Below are 26,344 nucleotides of genomic sequence, written 5' to 3' on the forward strand. Positions count from 1 at the left end.
GCAAGACTAAAATGTGCAAAGTGCCACAATCAGGGGTGCGTCAGCTGTGGTTTGCATTATGATTTAAGATCATTTGCTTTACCACTATTCACTCACTTGCCAGTATTCATATTATTGCAGGACTCGTATTAGATTGCATTAGCTTTAGCTGGTTTTGTCAATAAACTGGTAACTAACTGAAGGCTACTTCTATTATTATTTTCTCATTGTTATAATGTTGTTTTATTATGCCAAGGCTTTAAATGAGACATCACTGTGATTCCACACTAATGCCTCTTCATAAATTGAAATTACATTATGGTAAATGGAAGAAAAGTGGAAGGGCTTGCCTGTATGTGCAAAAGCAAATAAAATACGGAACATACATTGATCCACTATGACAATTTTAGGTTTTTGTGATCACAAGGATGGTGAAGGAAAAAAAGCAACTATTAGATGATCTCTGTGACATCTCCCCCTCTCTCTTTTTATGCAAGTCAAAATACAAAAATAATTTACAAAAGAAGACAGGGAACAACAATCAATTTAAGATTAAGAAATCAGACCCAAGATATGAGCAAATGATATGGGGTGACAGAAAAATGGACCAAGAGCAAGGCAAAACGTATGTATTTCAACATGCATTGAATACATTATTCTAATTAAATGTTAATGACTCATCTATGCGCATAAGTTGTTTATTTCCACTCAGTTAAAAGACACGTTCTCTTAAGAATAAGATTAGACATAAATAAATATTATGATAATAAACTGTGGCCACATGTTTCCAGGTGATGCCTATGTGTAACCTGACGTGTTATTTGAAGCTGGCCCTCATCATCACACTTCACCGTTTGCCGTGAACTTTGCCCCACATAAAGCGGAACGTTCGTCTCTGGGTTTTGTTTACGACACAGAAATGAGGAGCACCACATCATTCACAAGCGATTTGTCGTAATTTCTGCGATTTGAAAAATCAGGCAATCGATATTCGGCATTGAGAGGAATTTGAGACGCTTTCTCGAAAAGAAACCCTGTACAAGTTTTCGCTGTCATTCACTCAGTGTAACCATGGCACCGACTGCCCCTTTTTTGTTGAATTTAACAACGGTTTCCAGCGCGTCAGCCAATCAGTGTTGAGACGATTGTTTATGTCTGTTTCTCATTGGCTGGAATGGGAGGCGGTCCCCCAGGCTCCTCCCCTGAAGTCACCGTAAAATAATTCCGACCTCTCCTCCTTGGGTGAAGGTTCATTCCGGTGACTCTTTCACATTAGCTGTCTACTACTGTATAGTTAGCTACAATGTCTGGTCGTGTTCTTGTCGGAGTAAAGCGTGTCATTGACTACGCCGTTAAGGTAATAACCTTCTTCTGCTTTAACGGGCTCATTCACGTTTAAAAAACATTGTCTCCTGTACTCACTCACTCACTTGACTTTCTGTGCTCTGCTAGCTAACGTTAGCCTGCTGTCGCCAGCTGGCGGTGCCCTAAGAGCTAAGGAGCTCATTTAACTGTCCACGTACTTGACAGATAGCCTGTCAGTATACAGCCACACTCATATGGTCACTATACAAGCAGAAACATGGCGAATAATGTAGATTTTTGTTCGCCATGCTGCTCTAATATCTTTAGTGGTTACCCGACTAGCTGTCTGGCTGAGTGCAGTCCAGTTGTGTAACCCAGTGTCTGGCTCAACAGTCAGCAGGTCCGCCTTACACTCTGCTCTGGGACTATAACCCCTTTTCAGGTGAGGCCGGAAGACAATGGTGTACAGTGCAGTCATTATCTGTCACCTCTAGCAGGGATACTCTCCACACAATCAATGTGTTCGCAGCAGGCATGAAACAGCAAGAGCACTCCTGCTTCAGCTGCCCTCAGCAGGATCTGCACAGGGTCAGTGCTCAGTACTGACACATCTCTGCCTTCCTTCTGTCACAAACATCATCAGGCAGATGATCAAAGTCAGGACAGTTTCTCTGTGGTTTGGAAAATACTAATTTTTGCTTGTTATGTGTGCTTCATGTATTATTGTTTATATTCCTAGCATTATGTTGCACACACTGATCTGGCTCTGATCTTTTACACTATGAGTATTCTGTATATGTTATGTCAAATTTCAAGTTAATATATGGCCAGAAGTGTGTGGACACCCCTGTCCACATACACTTATGTTTTCTTTTATTTTTCATGGTTTTTGGCTAACCCTCGTAGTTCTGTTTCAGGTGAATCTTAACGCTACAGCATACAATGCCAGTAGACTGACAATAGTACGCTTCCAACTTTGTGGCAACAGATTGGTGAAGATCCTATCCTGTTCCAACATGACAGTGCTCCTGTACATAAAGACAGCTCCACGGAGTACGGAGTATAGTACTTCTGGCATGAATTGGAACTTGTGTGAGCCAGGTCTTATCACCCAGACCTCAGTGTTACTCATGTGACTGAATTGGATCAAATCCCTGCAGCCAGGTTCCAAAATCTTTTTGAGCACCTTCCCAGAAGAGTGGAGGCCGTTAAAGCCACACATCAAAGTTCATATACTTTGTTTGGCTGTCATATCGTGCATCACCCCATGGAACAATATTCTTCTGAGCACAGGACTTTTTTTCCGGATAGCACTTAATACCCTCAGGGGGGTTTCTTCTCTATCATTTTCCAATTGTAAAACAAAGTAGAGCAATAAAACAGGAGGCAAGAGCTCATCCAAAACCGAAGTTAAATTTTTCCAGCTGCACAGTTCTGTTTAAACATGCATCATTAGATGTCTTCCTTTTCAACATTTTGACGCCGTGCTAACTCTCGTCCTGCGTGAGTCTCTGTCAGTGCGTCTTGACAGTTTGCCCCAGAATCCGGACTATCTTGATTGTACCCCCCTAGTGATTCTGTCCCGCTGCCTTCTTCCTCCTCAGATTCGCGTGAAGCCGGACAACAGTAGCGTGGTGACGGATGGCGTTAAGCACTCAATGAACCCCTTCTGTGAGATTGCTGTTGAGGAAGCAGTCAAGCTGAAGGAGAAGAAGCTAATTAAGGAGGTTGTGGCTGTCAGCTGTGGGCCACAGCAAGCACAGGTGGGTGAGATGGGGATTTATTCGGTTTTGTGTTTTAATGATCTTGTAGGGGAATCGGGCTGTAATTAAATGTTGATTAAATGTCAAATGCTGATTAAAAGACAAAGTATATGTAAATAATTGCAGAGTAATAATCACTTATCATACCTGACGTAATCAAGCAGTACAACTGGATAAAAATCACTTTCCTTTTTTAATGTGTTCTTTACTCTTGTTGCAGATGTCTTGATAAGTTATGTATATCTATACATATATATTAATGAATAAATAAAAATAATATACAATAATTATCGTCAATTTTTTGAACATGTCACCAAACCAGAATGCAGGCTATGTACACATTTTATTTAAATAAATTGGGATGTCTACAAAGTGAGAATAATTACAACACCCAGTGACAAATAACCAGGTTTTCAGGTCCAGAATGTTTAATTTGTCATACTGTTATTAATCAGGGCAAACTGATTTAAAAAAAATCAGTTATTGTTACATTTATTAATATGGAGACAAATGCTATTTAAATGTGAGACCATAACACATTGTGTTTTAATCCTTTGGGTTCTGGTAACAAAATGTGATGGACAGCATCATCCAATAATTCGAATTTCCCCTAATTCTTTGACTCACATTTCTTCCTCGTCTAGGAGACCATCCGTACTGCCCTGGCTATGGGAGCAGACCGTGGCATTCATGTGGAAGTGACTGGGAAAGACTATGAATCCTTGGGACCCCTGCAGGTGTCCAAGATCATGGCTGCTTTGGCCAAGAAGGAGGACGCTCAACTCATCATTCTTGGCAAACAGGTAAAAAAAAACACAAAAAAAAAACAGGATTAACTCGACTCCCTGTCCTTATTTACAGTCAGATCACTTCCTGGTCTCATAGTGTGATGAATACTCCAGTGCTGTTCTACTGTTACCTTCACTGAGTGACTTGCGTTGCTTTCATAGGCCATCGATGATGACTGCAATCAGACCGGCCAGATGACAGCTGCCTTACTGGACTGGCCTCAGGTGAATTCCAACTCTTATTTCCGTTTTAGGAAATTACAAAACAAAGACAGAGAGGAAAAAAGAAATTAGTAACAAGAAAAAAGAAAAGAAAACATTAGTACTGATAATAAATGAAATAGCTGTTTACATAAATCAGTTCTGAGGGGATAAAGATGAATGTCTATTCTCAGGTTTGGAGGATGCATTAAACAATATAGAAACCAGTTAGCATAAAAAAACACACAAACGCACATACAAAACGTACACACACAGAGTGTGTGTGTACATGTGCATATACTCACTTATCTATGTTGTATATACCCATGTGCAAAGAGAACAACATCTGTGCTATTAGAATCCTATAATTAGTTGACTTTTAAATCCAATGCAGTTATTCTCAACAGGACTCAGCCAAGCTGTCCCAATAATTACAGAAATCCCGTTTTGACCTAAAAATGGTCTGACTCTCTTCAGTGATAGTTCCAACTCAGATTACCGTAGTTTCTGTTGTTTCCATTCGTCTCTACAAGTGTCAGATGTGTGACGCACTGCTGATATGAGGCTGTGCACCTGCTCAGACTGCCTTATCGACGTTGGCAGAGACTAGTTTGAGTCAGTAAGAGCTGCAGCGATCGAGCACACATCAGCAAAGCAGGTCAAAGGCTGCTCAGGCAGTTGAGGCGAAGTTCCACTGGCTGGCCATTAGATGGAGCACTTTGTTAGCATGTTCTCTCACAGTGAGCAGTCAGAGGCGCAATAGTGTCATGTCCATATAATCCAGACATCCTAACCGGCTATAAAGGTTACCACCATTTTTATATTGGCGTTACTCACACAGTATAACTACTGTCACCAAACCCCTGACCTTATTATTAGTCATTTATAGTTAAAACACATTTGCCCTGGATTTGTTGCAGTTGAAGTGTAGTTTCACATCCCACTGTCTCATAAACTGACACCACTGTCATCTGTTTTTACAGGACGAGAATGTCAGCAGATGTTTCCATGTTTTCCAGACGGACTGTTTTGACAGTCGTCCTTGTCCTTGTTTGTGTGTCTCACTTTATGCATTTGTGCCGTTTGGTCATTTTGCAGGGCACCTTTGCATCAGAGGTGTCACTGGAAGGAGACAAGATTAAAGTGGTGAGAGAAATTGATGGTGGTCTGGAAACTATTAAGATCAGCACACCAGCAGTGGTTACCGCAGACCTTCGACTCAACACCCCCAGATATGCCACCCTGCCTAATATCATGGTAGGTAGCTGGGAAATGTGGTCCACAACGCAAGAGGCAACAATGAGAAATACATGACATACTCAAGAATGAACATTGATTTGTATTCAGAAAGTACAAAAGTTATAAAGCCCAGCTAAGTAAATCTATGCAAAGTGCTTCAGACATGCACACCTAAGATGCTATTAAGTCATAGAGAATATGTACATTACTCTCCTTCTGCGTTTTCCTGCTCTCAGAAAGCCAAGAAGAAGAAGATAGCTAACATGAAGCCTGCAGACCTAGGGGTGGACGTTGCATCACGGTTGGAGGTGTTGAGAGTGGATGAGCCCCCACAGAGGCAGGCGGGGGTGAAGGTGGAGACGGTGGACGACCTTCTGGGCAAACTGAAAGAGGCAGGGACGGTATAGAGGCTTCAGGAGCATCCGCAGGGGAGAGCAGAACGGAGCAGAAGGGTGAGTATCACTGTATGCAAACTCGTTGCATCAGTCAAGCAGGAACCAGAGAGAGTTTGGCGTCTTTTGTATAAAAAAAATAAAAATAAATTTTAAGTGGCATTTTATGGACAGTATTCACAATTATGTGTTTTGGGGTGGATAATAGTACAGGTTTTATTTTAATGATTTTTTTCTAGGAAAAGGGGCAGTATATAAAAAAATTAATGAATAAACTGAAAGAAAAGAACAAAAAAAACACATCTGCCTCTTCATTATGACTTCATACGTTTCGAGCTTGTGCATGCATGCAGCACAGTTGCCTCTTGTGATGAATGATAGAATTGCTTCTTGAAATATTAATGTTATATAATTCATATCGGCACATCTTCATCGTAAAACGATCTAATTAATTGCTTTTGATAAAGAACATTACGTGTCTTGCAACGACGGAAGCAAAACTAATTAAAGCTTTTAATTGCAACTCTTGTCTCGAATTACATATCTGCATTCTCTTGTCTCGTTGCAGGACTCCCTAATGAATAACTGGACTGTGTTACATAAGCACGCCCACTGGTTTGTGTATCGGTGTAATCCCTCTGTTTGAGACTGTGACTCCTGAGGATATGCAGGGAGGTACTGACTGGAGGAGGAGGAGTACTGAGAAACACTGTCCTGCAGCAGACCCAGACACCCGAACAGGATCATCTTGTCTTTTATCTGCATTTTAACTTCCACTGTAATCACAGGCTTTGAATCTGACCTCGGACGAGAATTCTGTCTGCAATAATTTAAACCCAGAAACCTCCCACAGTCCATGCTTCTGTTTGCATCGCACTGTACATTAACGCCACCGTTGCACTGCATGATGCATCTCGCCAACAGTTGCTCGACTTGGCTGTTAAATCTTGTATATCTGTAGTCACACATGTTGAGAGGTGCAGGTTTTGTAAATGATGTATGTAAATATGGACCCAGACATGCTGCGATGGTGATGTCCTTCAAGGTTAGTGTCAAGTCTGCTGGTAATCTGTGTAGTTTGTGTAAGTGTAACTGGGCTTCAGGACTGCCTGGACGGTGTCTCTCAGTATCGGCAAAGGATTATGAGCATAAATCTGAATTTTACCGCAAGCGCCTCAATTCTCTGTTGATTGTACAGAACATTACCTTGACAATAAAGCAGCCAGTCTTTTTCATATCTAAATACACCTGTCACTGTTCTTCTGGCAAATCTTTTAATTTCAACTCACAACAACAATTCCCTGCAGGTAATGTGGCCTGCAAGCAATAATATATTACAGCAGGCGTTACAAATTCCCTGGATAGATGTTGCTATTCTTGTAACTGAGGGGAAGGTGGTGATTGGGTCTGGGCAGGACTAAATTCCCATTTTACTGTCCAAAAAAAAGCTGTGTCATTGTTAACACACTGAAGTTGTTCAAAGCCTGCAAGTACCAATGTAGTGACAAACATTATTATTATTGTTAATCTGGTTTTCTCATTTAGATTGTGATCTTATTCAACTGCACAATAAAAGCCAATATACAGTTTAAAGAGAAAAGATGCACAATATACAAATAACAGAATGCAATTTCACGTGCTGCCATTTGCACATGAAATTGCGAAACATGAAAACTTGAACACACATTTTCCAAGTTTGGTGTGAACGAGTGCTACTGCTTATGTTAACCCGTGGCCTGACATTGGAAGTGCTGCGTTTAAGTGCAACCAGAGAGCAGAGGCAGTTTTTGCAGTGGGGGCTTATGAATAATCAACATGCAGTGCTGCTCCCTCCTGTTTGTTAAAGAGGACCAACCCACCTTCTCACAGAAGACGCAGTGGTTAGGGAGAAGTGTATCACCTGTGATGGAGTGAAGAGACTTTAAGGTGGAGGGAGAAGCAAGCACATGTACAATATCACCATAATCAGGCCCACACATGATTTCTTTAGACTAATCGAGGAGAAACATGATTTGTTGACCTTCAGCTTGCTTGATGGGTGCTCCTGGATGGGTGAGTCTGGTATACAGCCAGAGTCCCAAATATGTATAACATCCCACAGGTTCAGTTTCTGAGCCCTGAAGGGTTCAGATGTGGGTAGTGACCTGGAGTTTAGCATGCATCTAGTTTTGCCAGAACTTTCAAACAAGTTTATGTTTGATGAATCATTCAAAGACGTAATCAAAAATAAAAATATAACTGCAGTCTAATTGGAATTTTCTTCAAATGTAGTCTTATTTCTGTAATCTGATTACATGTAAGCCAAGCCTTTGGATCATCACCTGCCTCGTTTAAAGCAGCTACAGTGTAAAGTAGCGGGGGGGGGGGGGGGGGCTTCTGTGTGCAGGTAGGTGCAGGTAGCGGCCTCACGTGCACAGTGAGGGCTGTGAAGAAGCTCACGCGCCCTGCTGACAGCTCAGTCTGCTGTCCGACGCGCCAAGGACGTCCGTCCGTCCGTCCGTCCGTCCGTCTGTGTTTTCAGCTGCTGGGAAAGTAAATGAACATTTCCAGGACTCGCCTCTCTGTCTGAAGCCTCTTTAAGGGAGGGAGCGGCTCTTTACTGTTTCCTGAGCTCCTCCGTCGTGCTGAAATGACGGGGCTGGATGAATGTGGGAGATTACGCGCAGGTTTTCTCGCCATTTTTCTCAGCTTTGCTTCTCAAGGTAAGTTTAAAAGTGCACAGCAGGCTTCAAATTCCAAGTTTGTCTCTTCCCTTTGTTTGTGCTTCGATTACTTATAGGAAAAAAAAGCCAATCTGTTTAGGAAAATGCTCTTGGAGTTGTGTGCGTAATATTGTTAACTTTTTTGTGTTAAGGATTCTGTAGTCATTTCTTTTATTTGTGCTTATTTTAGTAGCTACAGATAAACACTATAAATATATGATGTCCACCTGCCATCAGCATGTATAGGATAATGTGCTGTGTAACTAGCAGGTGAACATTTCCTCTTTAACCTAATGCCTTGGCTCCTTACTCACAGGTGTCCACTGCCAGCTGCTGGTTTCTCCTGCTGGTCCCACCCAGGTGAACGCTGTAGCTGGCAGCAATGTGACTCTGGCTGTTTCCATCAGTGGGGCCCCTGACCCAGTGGTTACCTGGTTAATGAGAGATTTACCTGTGCTCACATGGACTCTTAACTCCAATGCTACCCCAGTCGTAGCCGAAGCCAACAGGAAGGTGCTGGGGATTGAGCCAAGTGGATCTCTTACTTTTGTAAATGTGTCACTCGGTTACACCGGCAACTACACAATTGAAATTATAAAGTCTGGACTCAGAAAAGCCTCAAGTAAATTCAGTCTGGAAGTATTTGGTGAGTAGCCTGAGATCTGACTTTGGAGATGTGCTGTTGCTGTGTGTGTGTGTGGGGGGGGTTGGATTTCATGGCTGCATCTTAATCTGAGCTTCCTGCTGGGTTGAAACCATTGCAGCGTCGCTTTAGTGCATTTGCAAGGAAAAGGAGTAAAATAGTCATGATGACTAGAGTTTGTCATCCACGTGTTCCCCCTTTTCTCTCACAGAGAACATCCAGAATGTGGTTCTGAGTGCACGGCCTGATTTTGCCATAGAGGGAGCTGAGCGCTTCACCCTGCAGTACAGCATGCAGCAAGGAGTGGTCGAGCAACAGATGTGGTTCTTCGACGGCACGGAGATAAACAACAACTCTCACTACTTGGTGGAGACGAGGAGCCTCGTGATCCTCAGGCCAAACCGAAGCGACACAGGACAGTACGCGGTGCTACTGACAAACCCCTTCAGCAGCGTGACAACTGACCTGAATGTCACCGTGCTGTGTAAGATTAATAACTATGGTTGATGTTCCTGTCATTCTAAACCTCTCTCTGTTTGTATCACCTCATTTTCTTGTATCTCTCCTCTCCGTTCTTTGTGGTCTGTTCATAGATGGACCAGATGAGCCCTCGCTGGAGGCGCGCCCAGCTGCGCCTTTCTATGTATCAGGAGACTCTCTGAGCCTCTCCTGCCAGGCTGAGGGGTTCCCACAGCCGACTGCTCGCTGGGTCTTTGGTGGTCAGACCCTTTCTGCTCACGAAGGAGTCCTAAACTTAACAAATGTACAAAGCAGTCAAGGAGGTGTTTATACATGTGCAGTGCTCAATGAGCAGACCAAAGAAGAGCAGCAAAAGAGCATGATTTTAAAGGTTTATGGTATGTGAAAGGCACGAGTTTCATCGTTTCAGTGTGTGTATATATGTGGTAGGATTCGGCATTTTGCAAGTCTCTTTCACAGTAATTTCTCTTAAGGTATCCTCAATATGGCTTAAAGAATATTAAGATTTGGTTACACCAGGAAAGACAAGATTTTTCTCTCACATAATTGACAAAAATCTTTAAAATCTTGCAGAATTGAGACGGAAACACACCTGCACACCAAATAGCTCCAATAAAACAGAATTTAATTTGTCATGGTGTTTGGAGCACCGGGCTGTTCCTCAGACCTCTGATGCAGAGAGTAGCAAGCTTAAATACCCACAGTCACAATCACAGTACAGAATATATAATCTTTATTATCAGATTATGTGGCGATGATGTCTAAGTCTGCTTCAGAAATCTGAGGAAGGGCCCTGTGCTGGAAATGTTTTTTGGTTTTTTTTGATCCAGCTGTCCTACTGGACACCGGGATGTAGGTGTCTTGTATATCTAGCCCTTGAAAAGTTGAGACTTTTGTCTGAATATTTTTGAATATGGACCCAAAGATGAATGACATACTCCTTGGTTCACTTTAATAATAGTCTATATTCAATTCCCTCTTTGTGCAGAGGTGCCCCCAGGCGACCCGATGTGCTCTGTGCAGGCGGTGAATAACATGTACCTGCAGTACTACTGTCAGTGGTCGGGGGGAACCCCAGAGGCCGAGCTTTCTTTCCCAGCACTAAGCAACACCAGCAGTGGAGCAGGGAACTTCAGCCTGCCTGTCATCGCCTCTGATTACATGGACAGGAAAACTGTCACATGCATGGCAGACCACCCAATCGAACAGAATAAGTGCAATGTTACTGCAAGTAAGTGTTTTCATGTATAAGTATTAGTATCAGTTCAAGGGATATGTAAATGCTCAACGGGCTGTCATTCAACTCCCACATACTATGCATTAGTGACTTCAGCAGCCAAACCTAAACAAGAACCTTTTCCTCCACAGGTAGTCCAGTGAAGTTCCTGCCAGCTGTGAGAACCACAGTTGACTTTGGGGGCAAAATAGTGGTCACTATCCACTGTGTCAGTGAGGCCTCGCCACAGGCTGTGGTGTCATGGTTCAAAGGCGGTGAGGCCGTCACCAGCGGGACAACATACCAGATCAGCAGTGACACCACACAGCTCAAGATTCGTCATCACAATGTCAGCAACTTTCTCCTTCAAAACTACGCCTGCATCTGCCGCAACCCACTGGGCAGCCAGAGGAGGGAAATCCAGCTAAGAGGTAGAGAAGTGCCGCTCTCGGCTTTCTCAAGTACTTGTACTTGAGTTTATTCATTTGATGCAACTTCTTCTCTACTACACATACAGAACTAATGTACTTCATCCACTGCATACTGCAGTACAATTACTTTGCACATGAAGTTTTTTAATGTGTAAGCTTATTTAAGGAGATACATTTTTATACAGTAGTTTAAACTGTTCAACATTATATAAACTGACATTTAGCCCCACATGAACCGGCTAATGTACACAACAACATTTAACATAATAAACTACTTAGTAATGTGTAATAAGTTATTCATATACCCTTGTTTCATCTTAATTGTGAGGTTTCCTTACTCTCTTTGTGTTATGTGTTTAGTAATCTCAACCAACAAAATGTCTCATTTGGCTTTAAGAAGTTGAGGTGGGCATCTTTTATTATTTTGTGACATTTTGAAGACGAGATTCAATTAGTGAGAAAATAATCAGCTGACGAACAGACAATAAAATAAGTGTTCAGTGCAGCTCTGCTTTAGAGTGAGTGCTTTCAATATTTTCTTCATAACTTACTATTACTTCCATGCTCAATATGAAATGTTGAAACACCTTTATTGTAACATATGTTGATAGAAGATGTGGTTACTTCTTCCACTATGCTCTACTAGCATTACCAGTAATAGAGAACAATGGGTCTTCAGAGAAAGTTAAGTAATACCTGAGCTTGCTCTTTCCCTTTTAAACAAAGCTCTCCAGTCTTGGTATACACCCGCCCCCCCCTCTCCTGGCCTCTGCTGATCTCCCCCTCGCTCACAATCCTTCCCTTTCCAGGACCGTCGATCTCAGATTCCAGTTTGTTCCCTAATCAAGATGGAACCATCGTCACATTGACCTGGGAGGTCCCTCCTACCTCTGTTGTTACAGGTAAAACTGTAATTAACTCTAGGAAGGCAGCTCTGGGAAGCTCCAGGCTGATTTACCAACCCGGCCGTCTTGTTTTGAATTTGTACATCTCGGCAGGACTCTGCTGATGCGGTGTTGAAACCAGAAACTCAACAGAGAAGATGGGGGTGTAAATATTGTCTTATGTGTGACCCATCTAGCTGAGCAGTGCTGTGTTTTGGGAAAAAATAGTTAAGGGCAGAAGTTCTGTGAAAAGTAAATGTCAGTTTCCTTCACTGTCAGGTTGTATGTGCATGATGTACAAACAGGACATAACAGAATTGCGTCTGCTTTTGCAAAGGGTTTGACATCCAAATAAAAGGACCGGTCCTCCTGAGCAAAAATCGCAATGGCACCCAAATTAGAGGCAGCTCAAACCAATTTCACACCATCCAGCAGAAACCGGGCTCTGCCAGGAGTACGGACATCTTTGTCCTCGATCCCAACTTGACGTACAGGTTTCGAGTCATCCCCAAAGCTCTGATGGCTGACGGGGACCCATCTGAGGTCCACAGAATTGGTCCAGGTATGACAAATTATTGATGTGTGTTAAAGCATTGCATTCCTCATCACAGGGCCAGCGATGGTGCTGCAATAGTAAAGTCACTGATTGCTGTGTGTCCTGGTGATACTAGGCGATGGGCTCAGTGGCTCTGCCGTAGCTGGCATTGCAGCAGGAATCCCCTGCAGCCTTCTGCTCCTGCTCCTGCTGGGCGGCCTCATCTATCTCTGTGTCTACTGCAGCAAGAGCAAAAGTAGGTGAAGTTTGCTTGTTGAAACAAAAAAATCTGCATGAGCCCTTAAATATGATCACATATTCTGTGATAAATGTTTTTTTTGTAGGTCGGCAGACGAGATATCCAGGGCCCCGAGCAGTTGAGAAGGTTAGAATCACTTCACTGGCCAACATGATAAATATAACAGGGTTTGATCTGGGAAGCTTTACCGTCAACATATTAGTTGATAGTTGTACCATACTCTCCATATCGCATCAGATACAGTATGTATTCATTCATGCTGTACCATTAATTCTGCGTCTGTTATTTTGGTTTGATGTTTGATGAGTTTCTCTCTTGTCACTCACAGACAATAACAACCCTAACAGATTCAACTCCTCACAACCTGCTGACAGGAGGGTTCAAGTTTCCCCCTGATTACAACAGATTACAGCAGGTAGTCTCTCTAATGAGACAGGCATAAGTGGAGGATTGCTCCTTTTGAGGCTTGACGGTTAATGAACTGGCTCTTTTTCTTTCAGGCTCCCTCTGAAAGATCAGTGGCTCTCCCCACCTTTGTCCCACCACCGCCTGTCAGAGTTGCCACGACCGTCTAAACTCCTTTTTTTTTGTGTATATTAAGTTTGTATAGCATGCGATATTTTTTTTTCCTTATTCTAATATATGTGATTGTTCTATATTTGTATTAGCATTTTAACTAAATAAGGGTCTTCCATGTAGAAATAGACAATTGTATCACTTTCCTGTATTATCTGTAATGTAAAAGATTTTGTAACTGTATTTATTTATAATAAATCAAAATTGTTTCATCTCAGAGGTGTCCATAATTGCTGTATATTTATGTCTTTAGGTTGTAGTAAATCCCACCATGCATTCATACCATGCTTTTTTTAAGCATGTACATTCTAATAAAGATATTCAAGTCGTATTTTATCTGATAGACAACACCTTACATACTGTACTTTCCATATGTTAACAGTTAAAGACACCGACAGGAGTGGAAATTCATGTTCTTGTCAGTCAACAATGAGCATGACTTGGCATGTTTTGTTTCCTTGTGTTGAGTTGTGTATTGTTAAAGTAATCTTATGAATATTCTTTTATTCAGTCCCTGACAGTGTAGGACTGCAAAGAGAGCTATCATGTTGTGCAGGAAATATTGAATCAACAAAAGACATTAAAAACTTCCAGGGTAATCGTGTTTTTTTTTTATGCTATAGTATTTAATCACAAACACAACTGAATGGGAAGAATATGGAAAACGTTTCAAGAATCTCGAGCATAGAGTAGAGTTACTACTGGCATTCAATTACACTGTTGCCCGTAAAGTTGGAATAAAATGTTTTTTACCTCTTCTCATGAAATGATTGTGACAATGTGAGTTATTCTTGATAAATAAAGTGTATATCCTCTCAACTTTATTGATCAAACTCTTCCAAACATATCACAGTGAAACTTAAACCACAATTAACCTTTGCAAACTGTGTATTCAGGCTTTAACAAAATTGAGGGTAACAATTATTCCAACTTTATGGGCAACAGTGTAGTTCTTATATTTTTCTCTTGTTTATTTTTCCCTCATGGAACAGATAATGACCATGGACTTTCCCAGAGGACCTGACTTCCTTGTCGCTTAAGGTTTTCTCTCCTCTCCTGGCAAAATAATTTCATGACATTGTTTACTATATTGAAGCTTCGCTGTGTTCAGCATTCTTCGAGACAGTGATCTGCTGCCGTATGTGGGCTCAGTCCTGGCCGCGTGCGGGTGGATAACTAGATGAACCATTTGCAAGGACGTCAAATTTGGTTTTCTTTTTTCCTCCAGGGACATATGCTGTTTTGCTCGTCATGATCCTCACTCGTACCGTGTGTCTCACCATTTTTCCTCCTTCATTCTCTTTCATTTGCTTGCACTTTGATCAGCTTCCTTTCTGGTTTCAGTGATGTGGTGGTGACTTACAAGTGGAGAGTTTCTTGCTGCAGAGCCAGGTATCTGCCTTGACAGATTACCACCCTTTATTCTTTAACCCACCCACATGCGCACAGCAGTCTTGACATGACTTGGGGTCTGTACTCCTATTTATCTGCAGCAGCACACAAACACAGTCCAGAGCTGCAAAGTATAACAATCAAAGGGCATACAAGGAAATTCTCTCTTTTTAAGTAAGCGCTTGATATCCTGTGAAATCCCTCTGGAAGCTCTTCAATCTCACATACATACCTTATAATGATCCATCACTTTTATAGAGGAACACTAACTAAACCAGTTAGCCTGACGAAGCCTGACTGGTTTAGTTAGAGGGCGCTGTCAGATTCACCTAAGGGATCCTTCGGCGTCCTCCTCTGTCTCCTCCTCTCTCTCATTTAGGAGCCACAGACTTGAAGTAGTAGTAAACAACACAGTGGAGTTAGATGATCAGTTGTCTATGCAGAGGATCATGTTATGGTGCTGGGTTTTAAGATTACAGTAGGGCAAACACTGAGGGGAACAGTGTGCCACCCAGGAAACAGTGGTTAGTGTGAGCTGTAGGTCGACGTTACACTACATGTGTTACTCTGATGCAGACAGTCTCCTTTTGCTGTCAAGAACCACACATGCAGATTAGAGTCAGGTGTTTCCATCGTGCTTTTATTTTTGTATTTGCACAGCAGATGGTGCTATTATACCGTGCTACAGACATCGTATCACTTCAAGGTTCTGAACAGCCGCTTAGTTACGCAGCCACTCTTTTGTCTGCCTGCATCTCTTTTTCCTGTTGTATTTCTTTTTAATTTGATCGATTGTTACACATACTAGTATTAGTTTAACTAGAAGAAAATAAACAAAGATTATCTAGAGCGTAAGTACATCTTGATGGCTACATCATCCGAAAAGGCTCAATCCCTGATCCAAATGCAGGGTGTCGCTGTAAAAAAGAATAAAAATACAAGCTTTGAAGAGCCTGCTATAACTGACTAGTTATGATAAGGGAATCTAATAGGAATTAACCCCATGGACAACTAAATGTTAAAAAGTTATGAATGTTTTCTGATGCTGTTTGTCTTTTTTTTTTTCAAAATAAATAAAAATGCAGATTTCCGTCTTTGGCTGCTAGTGTTAGTGCAACCTGCACTTTGAGGAAGTGCACTGAAGAAAAGTGTGACACTGCACAGCCATGCTGACCCTTTACCACAGTTACACTTGTATTAGATCCTGCTGTTACATCATTGGTTCTCCAAGTCATCTTTTTTTCATTTTTATTTCAGATCCCCAGATTTCTGTCATCTCTGCACCTCTCTGGATGAGACAGCGGTTCAGTTTGGTGCAAACAAGTTCTTAGCATGTGCCGAAGATGGTAAACGACCAACCGGCTACTTCCTGCAAAACAGCATAAAGGGCGGACCTCTCGCATCTCTTTCCCAGAGTGATCAAATCATCATATTCACCATCCAAGAACTGCACGAGTCAACGCCCAGGGCAGGGCCAGCAGTGCGAGGTGTCAGCCCTCCCTAGATGAGGTTATAAGATTTTATGTAATGTTCATTGCTTGTTTCCACATTCAAGTACAAATGCAAACGACTGTAATTCATGTGACAATTCAGCATGCATCAGTGGTCTAACTAAGACCATTTTGCCTGAGTGCAGCTCTTCCTATCATATTGGTCACATGGGTTCAGTTAGATGGACGAACCTGAGTCCACCTCAGCTTCAGCAGCCTCCCCCAGAGAAAACATGACAGGTTTGACTTGAAACACATCCATTATCTGTTTGGACAACAGCAACCATGACCGGCATGAAGTGCACCTGTAAATTGTAAAGACTGCAGAGGGTGGTAAACACGGCGCAGAAGATCATCGGCTGCCCTCCCTGACTGACATTCATAACTCCCGCTGTCTCAGCAGGGCCAGGAACATTGTTAAGGACACCACTCACCCCGGCTCCCACCTCTTCGACCTGTTGCCCTCTGGCAGGCGCTACGGGTCCATTCGTTCAAAAACGAATAGACTCAGAGACAGTTTCTTCCCCAAAGCTGTCACCTTTTTGAACTCTGATCTGCACTGACGTTTCTGCACTGATGTCACCTCATTATTGCTTTACTGCATTCCAGCACTGATGCCACTTGTTTAATCATTTATTAGTGTTTTTTATGCTGTGTTATACTTTTTTTGTGCACTTTAAGGAGCTGCCCTTTTTTAATCTCATTGTACCCAGTACAATGACAATGAATGCTTTCTATTCTATTCTATTCTATTCTAAATACATTGTCAGTCCTTTGTAAATGGTACTGACTGGCTAATACATCCATGAGGAGCAATGCATTATGGTCCTAAATCTTAGTCAGTTATGAATGCTCAACACTGAGTGATGCTTTTCCACCAAAGCCATGACTATCCTGTCGTTCACAAGGCGCTGCACTGAAATAAAGACACTTGAACCATCCAACAAATCAGTTAACTCGTAACCAACTCACACCATGCTAAATGAGGCCGCCATCTTCAGTTTTCGCATTTCCTTCTTGATTGCTGATAGAGGTCATTAAGTAACAAATGGCCTTTAAATGGAAATTTGAAATTCACGATTTCAGCACCACAGTCTTAGATGTCCAGTGGTGGCCCATGACGTCATCTGAACACCACTGCACACCTTTTAAGGTCACTTCTAAATTAAGCTGGAAGACCATGGGTGAGAAACGTGTATCAATCTCAGTATGACTTGGTAATAAGTCTGGTTGCTGTAGCTGAGAAGAAAACACAGAGTTGACTGCATATGAGCTCAGCTGTGGTGTTTATTTCTTGGAAACACTGCGGTGAATTTCATGTTGACTACACAAATGAGGAAATTATGCTTAGTCATTTGTTACACAAAATACTTAGTATATTGAAATTGGCTTTTTCCCGTGTCCATAAAAGAGATAAGGCCTTTACCCTCTTTTTTTTTAGTAGATAAACTAATTATGCAATTAATTGTGGTGTCCCAGAGGGCAGAGTTCATCTGAGATGTAATTATCTGTGCACACATCATTTGATTTTTTTTCTGAAAGAACACATCCATTGTAGCTGCTTTGACTGTTTTCACAAAGTGTGACAACCATGTGGATAATGTTGATAACTTGCAGTGTTAATAGTAGCATATAAACATTTTCATTTCATGTTTACTATGCAGTGTTGGCTAGCCTTTTACTGTCAGCACATTGTTACCGTAACGTCATTCCATATTCAGGGTGAACATGTATAGCCCACTCTGCATGTAGTGTGTAATTTTATCAAGCTGCTTTTTGGTCATGTGTCTGTTCTAAGCGTGTATGAGTCCCCATGACCACACCCCAGCCACACTGAAAGAAAGTGTGCGCTTCAGCATGTTCCATTGACCACAGCAGTACTGCAAGCCTTTGCACATCCACAGTTCCAGAATGCCTGATAGAACAACAGACAAGGTCTGTAGTGCAGCGGCCTCATACCCCAGACCCTCCCCCTTATCCCGCAACACCATCACCCCTCCCTTCTCCCCTGACCCCCAAAATACTCCCATGTAGTTCAGTGTGAAAGAGTCACGTGGCTTTTGGCCCACCAGCTCAAGTGCATTTGTTCTGTGTTGATTGTTTTAAAGGATTTTGCCTCCATCAACAGAAAAGTGGAGGGGATAACTTTTTGGAATTCAGCCTAGGGCTTCCTCTTTGACGTTTCGCTCACTCCTGGCTTGCACTCTCTCTCACTCTTTCCCTGAGGAAAGGCTGACACTTAAGAGGGTTGATTTATCCTGAGGAATTCAGGTAAGATGATGTCGGATCTTTTGTTAATGTGCGATGCCACTTAGATGGTAAGAATTGACAGTAAAAATAATAAAGCAGAACGCATATTATGCGTGCCAGTGAGCGTGTGTCTCACAGGCAGGCAGAGAGGGCCTTCGCCATGTGATACTGACATGCCCTCAGAAGTTTAGCTTCCTATTTTGTATAAATGTACGTTAGATGTTTCTTCTTGTTTTATATCTTTAGAATTTCATAGATTTTGATGTTTTTACTCAATACATGACTAGGAACGCATCGGCTACTGTTCACCAAAGAATCTAGATGTTGTATTCTGTCTCCACAGGAAAACTGACCTGAGTTGACTTGAGTTTGACGTTGTTTAAAAAAGCTAATTTCGAAGTCTTGTTGTCATCCTTTTAAAATCCATAATAATGGCTAATTGCAGTTTGTGCAGCACATAGGGGAACAAGCTGTTAATGTAAGGTGATCTTCGAGGTGTTGGACTAATTCCCCAGAACGTGATCCTATTTGATTTTGTCATTGTCATTTTAAAACCCTGATCACCATATCATTCAAGGTTTCATTCGTGTCAGCCATCACTTGCTTTCCCAGCATTGTGAGTTAACTGTCGTGTTCAAAGGCTATTTCCTGATTTAGGTCTCATGCGGTTGAGCTAGAAAATGTGTGCATTTGTGGCTTGTTTAATTGCAGCAGCGAGTATAAAAAAAACATGTTCAAACAGTGAGAGAGAGAGAGAGGAGAGAGATAACACGTGTTGCTATGAGCTGATTTCTTTGTGGTTGGTATGATTACTCTGTCAGGCCAGCAGCTCTCATGACTACTTACGTGCTTTGTGGTAAACAGCTAACTGCGTAGTCAAGACTAACTGATATGCATGCAGACAGAATAGTTCTGACATCGTTTTGTATCTTCAGGCAGCATCTCCCTCGAACGACGAGCTGCAAATGTTGCTGCGAGCAGAATAATGTAGGCCCAATATTCTTAGGACAAAGATAATTGAATCAACAACACAATTCTCTCTTTTATAAGCGACAAGAAGGGGTCACCTCTATGTTTGAGGAGATGTAGGGTTCAAAATTCAGCACTGTTCCCAGAGACAGATAGAGAGAGAAAATGGTCTGTGTCTGGAAGAATGTTGGTTTAAGTCCTGCTGGGTAAATCTAAACAGGAAATGTAAATAAATTCCTTCCCTTCCTCAGATACATAAATCAAGGTGCCTTAACTGTAGCTCAAAGATAAGCCCCCCTTTTCACCTTTGCTGATGCTGGCCGACATCACAGCAGACTGACTGCATTTTGCAGCTCCTAGATGTTTACAGTCTTTTTCTGCCTCTTCATGAATCCTTCAGGCCATTCCTGTCTCCTCAACCAATTCACTACTGATTAAACATTCAAACTAAAGCTACAAACGCTGTTATAAAAAAAATGACTTGCACTCCTCCTCGTTCACTTGCACCACTGACCACCATTTTCCTTTCTTTTTGCACAGTGCATAAGCCTTAACCACTGTCATAGTGTCACTCATGATGTACAGCTTCATGGGAGGGGGCCTATTTTGTGCCATCGTGGGGAACATCCTGTTGGTGGTCTCCACAGCCACAGACTACTGGATGCAGTACCGTCTGTCTGGCAGCTTTGCCCATCAGGGCCTGTGGAGGTACTGCATGTCTGGCAAGTGCTACATGCAGACCGACAGCATCGGTAAGTGGGAAAGCATCTTCTTAGAAATGTCTGTTGTGTCTCTCTGAGGCACAGCAAGTCTAACCAGAGCCTAGGTCTCCTTATCTGAATACACTGGGGATTATTATGAATGTCCTTCATTTTGAGGTACAATAACACAAATTTCCTCTATAAAGAGGTGACTCTTTATAGGAGAAGTGCATACAGGCAGACTAGAGTGCCAACAATAGTGAGGGGAAAAAATACTTACTTTTGCTAAACACGACTATATATTTAGGCTCAGTGGTGTTTTGAGCTGAATGCTACAGTCAGCATGCTAACATGGTCACAATGACAATGGTGACTTGTCAGGTGTAGTGTTTACCACGCATGGTAGCATGCTAAGATCTGCTAATTAGCACTGAACACAAAGTTGAACTGAGGCTGATGGGAAAAGTTTGAGCTGATGATGATGGCGCTAGGGGACATGAACGTCTGAATCAAATTTCATGGCAATCCATCCAATAGAAGGTGAGACATTTCTCTCAAAAACCATCAAAACGTCAGCCTCATGGCCATCATGGCTCAACCAAGTGCTCAGGATACATCGTCTAGAAACCACGAATTTCTGTAGAAATATATTTATGTGAAATACTTTTAGCTTCCTTCCTTCTTCAACTTCCTCTTGGACCTAATGCGCGTATGTATATATTTACATATTCAGTCCACAATACATGTAAATGTTTTACACAATAACTGCTGCTGCCAGATAAACAGCAATTGTGTAAAATTTTGAAAAGTTCCTATTAGGTCAAATGCAAATTGCACTACGCTTTGCATTACGTTGCATTCACCGAATGCAAATAGCCACAGAGCCAGAAGCTCAAAATTGTATTTAAATACCATACTTACTGTAAATACACTCCCCTGTGCAGCGTGAACAGCTGATACCAGGTGACTGTACATTTCACTGTGTAAATACTGTATATACCTTCACTGTTTGGATTGTCTGCGTTCAAACAGTATGACAGCATTAGGGACTGCTGCTGTGTGCAGTGCAAACATTGCAAACGTTGTGTCTGAGTTCATGTTTACGGGGTCATCAGAAATATTAGGAAATAGATTCATTTCCGGCAAAAGGCCCTAAATGCATTTTGGTATGAAACTGTTATAATAAAACACATAATCTGTGTAATAATTTGTAATAATAATTTTTAATACATACTTTTTAATACATCATTTTTAATACATACTTTTTATATATTTATATTTTTTACTTTTGTGTTTGAAGTTTATTCTTATTCTTTTGGAGCTGTGTGTAACAAAAAGCAATTTCCCCCTGGGGATTATTAAAGGAATTCTGATTCCGATTTTGATAACAAATGAAAGATTAACCTATTTCTTTTTAATTTATCTTCCTACACAAACGTCTACAGTAAGTTTTCTCCTGTGTTTTACTCCTGCCCAGCCTACTGGAATGCCACTCGTGCTTTCATGATCCTCTCTGCCATGTCATGCTTTGCTGGCATCATCGCAGGAATCCTTTCCTTTGCCCACTTCTCTGCCTTTGAGAGGTTCAACCGCTCATTTGCTGCTGGGATCATGTTCTTTGTTTCAAGTGAGTTATGGATACAGTAATCTGGCATAAATTCTATACTATGTTGTGAATTTGCATATCGTGTAATTTTCAGACAAAGTTCATCAGGAGCCATAGTTACTATTGCTGAATTAATTTTAATATGTGTCACTCTCTGCCCACCATGCCAGCTCTCTTTGTTCTGCTTGCAATGGCCATTTACACCGGGGTGACAGTGAACTTCCTGGGCAAGCGCTTTGGTGACTGGCGCTTCTCTTGGTCCTACATACTAGGCTGGGTGGCACTGCTCATGACCTTCTTTGCAGGTTCGTTCGAATAAAGGAGTGCAGTAGAGTTTAGTATAAGCGCTCTACGTGGCTGATGATAAACAAAATCTTCTTCTTAGCAATTCTTACAATAGCTCTGTCGAAACCTGAAAGACGAATCATAAAATCATCAGCACAGTCATAAGAAAGTTTTAATTTTCTTGAAATATTTACAGTAACAAATCACAGTAACAAAGCTTTTTGTTATGAGTTAGTACAGTCTCATCAGATTTGCACACATAAAAAATGCCCATTTTATATTTTTAAACTAACACTTCAGTAAGATTTACACATACCAGAGTAAAAAGTATCTTAAACCATTTCATACAATAGTCTGTACATGCCGTGTCTGGGTAGTATAGAAACAGCCTTTGTGGTAATTAAACACCATGCAACTTTACAGCTGACCTATGTTTTTGTTTTGCAGGTATATTCTACATGTGTGCCTACAGAATGCATGAGTGCAGGAGAGTGGCTGGCCCACGTTAAAGCAAACGGGAGCAATTGTGGCAAGAGTGCAAATGATATTAATTCCCGTTCAACAATAGAGAATTTACTGTAACATAATAAAATTTGGAATTTTGCATATGCACCAAACATGTCTTTTGCGGTTTTGTCAGAAAATGATGTCCAGGGGTTTGAGGCGAAAAGCAGCCCAGTCTCTTTGAGCAGGATTAGATCACGATCAGTCTCAGAATGCAGCGCGGCTATCCAATGAGTCATATGCAGATGTCTGTTTATAGAGATTAGATCACCTTCAACAAGATATTATGTTGTCCAAAGCCATGTTTTTTAATGGACTTAACTGTCAAAGAAATCTGCAGAGCATTACACATTCTGATACAATGTCTGTAAAAGAAGCATTAAAGCAGGAAACGTACAAATTGAAAGTATATTTTGTTCAGGTAGAGTTTGTGGCCTGCCTTTGTGATTCTGACACAAGTCTATGCTTCCTGAAAATGGACTTTTCACTGGTGCAGTGGAAAGTAGAGGAAGAAAAGTAGAAGATAATGGGATCAATACAGGTGTTGAAGGTGCTAAGCAGCAGGGTGTAGTACCTCCATGTTGGGCTCTCACCCTGGATGTAGCCCACTAGATGAGAGGTGTTGTATGGCAGCACGCATATGAGAAACACAGCTAGGGTCCCCACGGCCATACCGATGGCCTTCTGCTTCCGCATCCGGGATATCCTGGGGCGGCTGTACAGGATCGTGATGCAGCGCAAGTAGCAGAAAACACAAATTAGAAGAGGCGCAAGGCACAGCACAAAGAAAAACTCCAAACGTACTGGGAGGAGGACCTCCAACTGCGTTTGTGTGAAATTCTCATAGCACACACTGGAGGTTTTGCTGGACAGGGATGGGTGGTGCTGGGTGATGAATGTAATGCTGCAGTGTGCTGCTGAGATGAGCCAAATAACAGCACTGATAATTATCGCGTACACAGGTTTGTGCAGCTGATGATAGGTGACAGGGAATGCTACCGCGATGTAGCGAACCACACTGACTGCCATCAGCAGCAAGGAGCTTGTGTAGATTGTGGAGAAGAACGTGAAGGAGGTGATGGAGCACAGAAACTCGGGCAAATTCCATTTCATGCCTGAGGCTGCCTCGTGCATCTTGAGAGGAAGGATCATCAAAAACAGCAGGTCGGAGATGTTCAGGTTGAGAAGCAGGATGTCCGTTGGAAGTGGCTTCAAGTGGATCTTAACACTGAAGGCGTAGAGAGACAGGAGGTTGGCTGGGAGGCCGATCAGGAAGGAAAGGATGTAAACTGAGAGAATAACTTCACTCTTCACCACTTGCCCCATTATGATCCTAAACTAAAAGAAACAAACAGGTTGTCAAAATCACTGCTTATTTTCTGTCTGTATGAAGTCTGTATGCATGATGCGGCCCAAACAGGAAACATCAAGCTTGTTTCTGATGCCTAATGAACAGAGATTATAAGGGAATAAAAAACATGTTTGAACAACCACATAACTTTAAAGTCCCAGTCACATACATGTAAATCACATGGTAGCGAAAACACAACCAGAGCCCCCCATGATTACCTTAATATATCTGTTCAAAGACATTACTGGTCTTAAATAAGTCAAATCAGCCTCTTTAGCTTTCGCTCAGCTTTCACCATTTGGAACATGTTGTTAATACCTCAGTTGTATTTCTAGCCACCCACTATTATTCCAATTTTATATAAGAATGGATAAAGTTAGTTAGGAAAACAGCTTTTCATGACTGTGATCACGGAACATTTAAAAAGAGCTCAGATTCCAAACAAATGAGGAACAAAAGGGATCTACAAAGTTAGGTCTGATAATGGAAGCATATCTACTTACCCAGAAGTTTTCAAAAATGCTAAGGCTTTAAGAAAAACGACTTAAGTTCCACGTCGCTTGCCTCGCAGCGCCTCTCATCAGTGACGAGCAGTTTATAACTTGTGAGTTCAAAGATGACCTGATATAAAAGGTCACAAGCAGCATGTCATATCAAAGCCCCGAGTGACACGCTGCTCTACCCAGTCTATACTGAGCAATGAGGAGACACCAGTGGGTTAATATTAACTAAAATGCAAAACTGAAGCTGATGTTGACTTTGATATTAGGTATGTTAATAAAGGACCTCCTCCCACTCGACCTCGGCTGGAGTAAACTCTTAGCATGATAATTAGGTTTGGATTTCATCAAGCTGTGAGCTTGCATTTATCCAAAGTTACGCCTACACACCACAAACTCAGAGAACAAGTCATCATTTCAGATAAACAGATTACTTTTTCCCCCCACATACACATTGAATTTAAGACATCCTTTTCTGAGTTCAAGTCCAGCATGGCAATATTACCAGAGAGCAATTTGAGACATTTGTTGTTTCCCCAACAGACTGTTTATAGTAGCCTTTAGCCAACAGTAGATCTGCTTTCTGTTGCCTGGTAACAGCAAAAATATTGGTTTCCTTCCTGTCAGCCCTATTTACATTAGCATCAGTTAACACTGCAACTAAATAAACATGGGTCCCTTTATGTTAAGTTTTGAAAGGTCGCAGGCACTACTGTACATGTAATTCATGTTATTTTCCAAAATTTAAGGCAACATTAATGATGCATGCAAAATTAAATATTTGTACAACTGCCATTCTCAAGCCGAAAGATTAAATTGTATAGGAGGAAACTGCATTACATAAATGTTGCCCTACTTCATTTGTTTTAAGCAATGCAATGCTGTAAGCCACACCGTGCGGGAAGTCATGCTTGAGTAATAAAAACCGAGGAGAGAAAATAACTGATATGTGACTTGTAAGTGATGCTCAGTGTGTAGAGACAGAAGAACCTCATGGCACCTGTTACAAAAAACTATAGATCTAATTTGATTTGAAGGAATTAGGTTCTATGTGTCAATCTCTATGTTAGCTCCCGATCTGATCCCTGTATAGTATTTTCAGGTGTTTTATGCACAAAATAAGTGATGTGCTGTTGTAAACCACGGCATATTTTTCCACATTCACTGCACCTCTGCCAGTGATTGTGTTTCAAACCACTCTTGGGCTGTTCCTGCGCTGCTGTGTTGTGGCTGGTCTGTACATTTCTTCCGAAATGTAATTTTCATAAACACAGGGAAGTCCGTCCTCCTCAGAATTACTCTCAAGTCTGAATGTGCTGTATTGCGTGTCTTCACCATTCGATCTAGAAGTGCATGAGAGAGAGACAAAAGAAAGAGAGGTTGGACATGGTTAAATGAGCTCAGTAAGTTCATGGCTAAAAATAGAGTAGGCAACTCAAGTGTCATAAATAAGTGACTTAGTTTCTAACTAAATACGGAATCATTTTTGCTACTACTGCGAAACTTACCTTTGAAGGCTGTTCCTTCTTTGGTCTTGTTGGACATTATCTAATACACTTTGAGGCCTTAAAAAAGATGCAAAAACATGATTTGAACTCAGCAAATGTGAAAATAAATCATTGTCAACTGTGAACACAAAATTCCAGTTTCTCACCTGAAACGGAGATGAATGTTGTAGACGCAGCCTGGTGGAAGTCTGCGGGTAAAATAATAAGAATAAAAAGATTTTTCATAGCAGCGCAGTCTTTTTGTATGACAAGGAGTGAAGTCTACCAACCTGTCTCTATAATATTTTCTGTAAATGAACACCACACATCCCAAAGCAATTCCCAGGATTATTAAAGCTGTCAACGTCACGGGCACAGAGGCTGTGAAAGGAAATATGATACACAAAAGAACTGTT

At 41.6% G+C, this 26,344-nt stretch overlaps 4 protein-coding genes across 4 annotated transcripts; 3 read left to right on the forward strand and 1 right to left on the reverse strand.

Moving 5' to 3' along the window:
- Positions 1–1,216: 1,216 nt before the first annotated feature.
- On the forward strand, positions 1,217–6,914 carry etfb (electron transfer flavoprotein subunit beta). Its single transcript, XM_070834621.1, has 7 exons — positions 1,217–1,336; positions 2,889–3,047; positions 3,692–3,850; positions 3,998–4,060; positions 5,135–5,293; positions 5,512–5,727; positions 6,236–6,914. Exons 1-6 carry the CDS (start codon positions 1,283–1,285, stop codon positions 5,680–5,682), a joined length of 765 nt encoding a protein of 254 aa, XP_070690722.1. The 5' UTR covers positions 1,217–1,282; the 3' UTR covers positions 5,683–5,727; positions 6,236–6,914.
- Positions 6,915–8,681: 1,767 nt separating this feature from the next.
- vsig10l (V-set and immunoglobulin domain containing 10 like) lies at positions 8,682–13,392 on the forward strand (the record flags this gene model as incomplete). The annotated part of the gene is made up of 11 exons (XM_070836164.1): positions 8,682–9,015; positions 9,224–9,496; positions 9,606–9,869; positions 10,481–10,723; positions 10,861–11,139; positions 11,949–12,041; positions 12,361–12,585; positions 12,695–12,814; positions 12,903–12,943; positions 13,146–13,232; positions 13,318–13,392. Coding segments are annotated over 11 exons (2,034 nt in total), but the record flags the coding sequence as incomplete, so codon positions are not given.
- A 6,676-nt stretch (positions 13,393–20,068) lies between these two features.
- On the forward strand, positions 20,069–22,658 carry lim2.5 (lens intrinsic membrane protein 2.5). Its single transcript, XM_070835278.1, has 4 exons — positions 20,069–20,246; positions 21,673–21,822; positions 21,972–22,106; positions 22,534–22,658. The coding sequence occupies exons 1-4, from the start codon at positions 20,069–20,071 to the stop codon at positions 22,593–22,595; spliced, it is 525 nt and encodes a 174-aa protein (XP_070691379.1). The 3' UTR covers positions 22,596–22,658.
- On the reverse strand, positions 22,335–23,919 carry LOC139205149 (free fatty acid receptor 3). The gene has a single exon (XM_070835276.1). It carries the CDS (start codon positions 23,914–23,916, stop codon positions 23,008–23,010), a length of 909 nt encoding a protein of 302 aa, XP_070691377.1. The 5' UTR covers positions 23,917–23,919; the 3' UTR covers positions 22,335–23,007.
- Positions 23,920–26,344: the final 2,425 nt, after the last annotated feature.

The sequence above is a fragment of the Pempheris klunzingeri genome, chromosome 8 (genome assembly GCF_042242105.1).
Source record: "Pempheris klunzingeri isolate RE-2024b chromosome 8, fPemKlu1.hap1, whole genome shotgun sequence".
Classification (NCBI taxonomy): Eukaryota; Metazoa; Chordata; class Actinopteri; order Acropomatiformes; family Pempheridae; genus Pempheris; species Pempheris klunzingeri.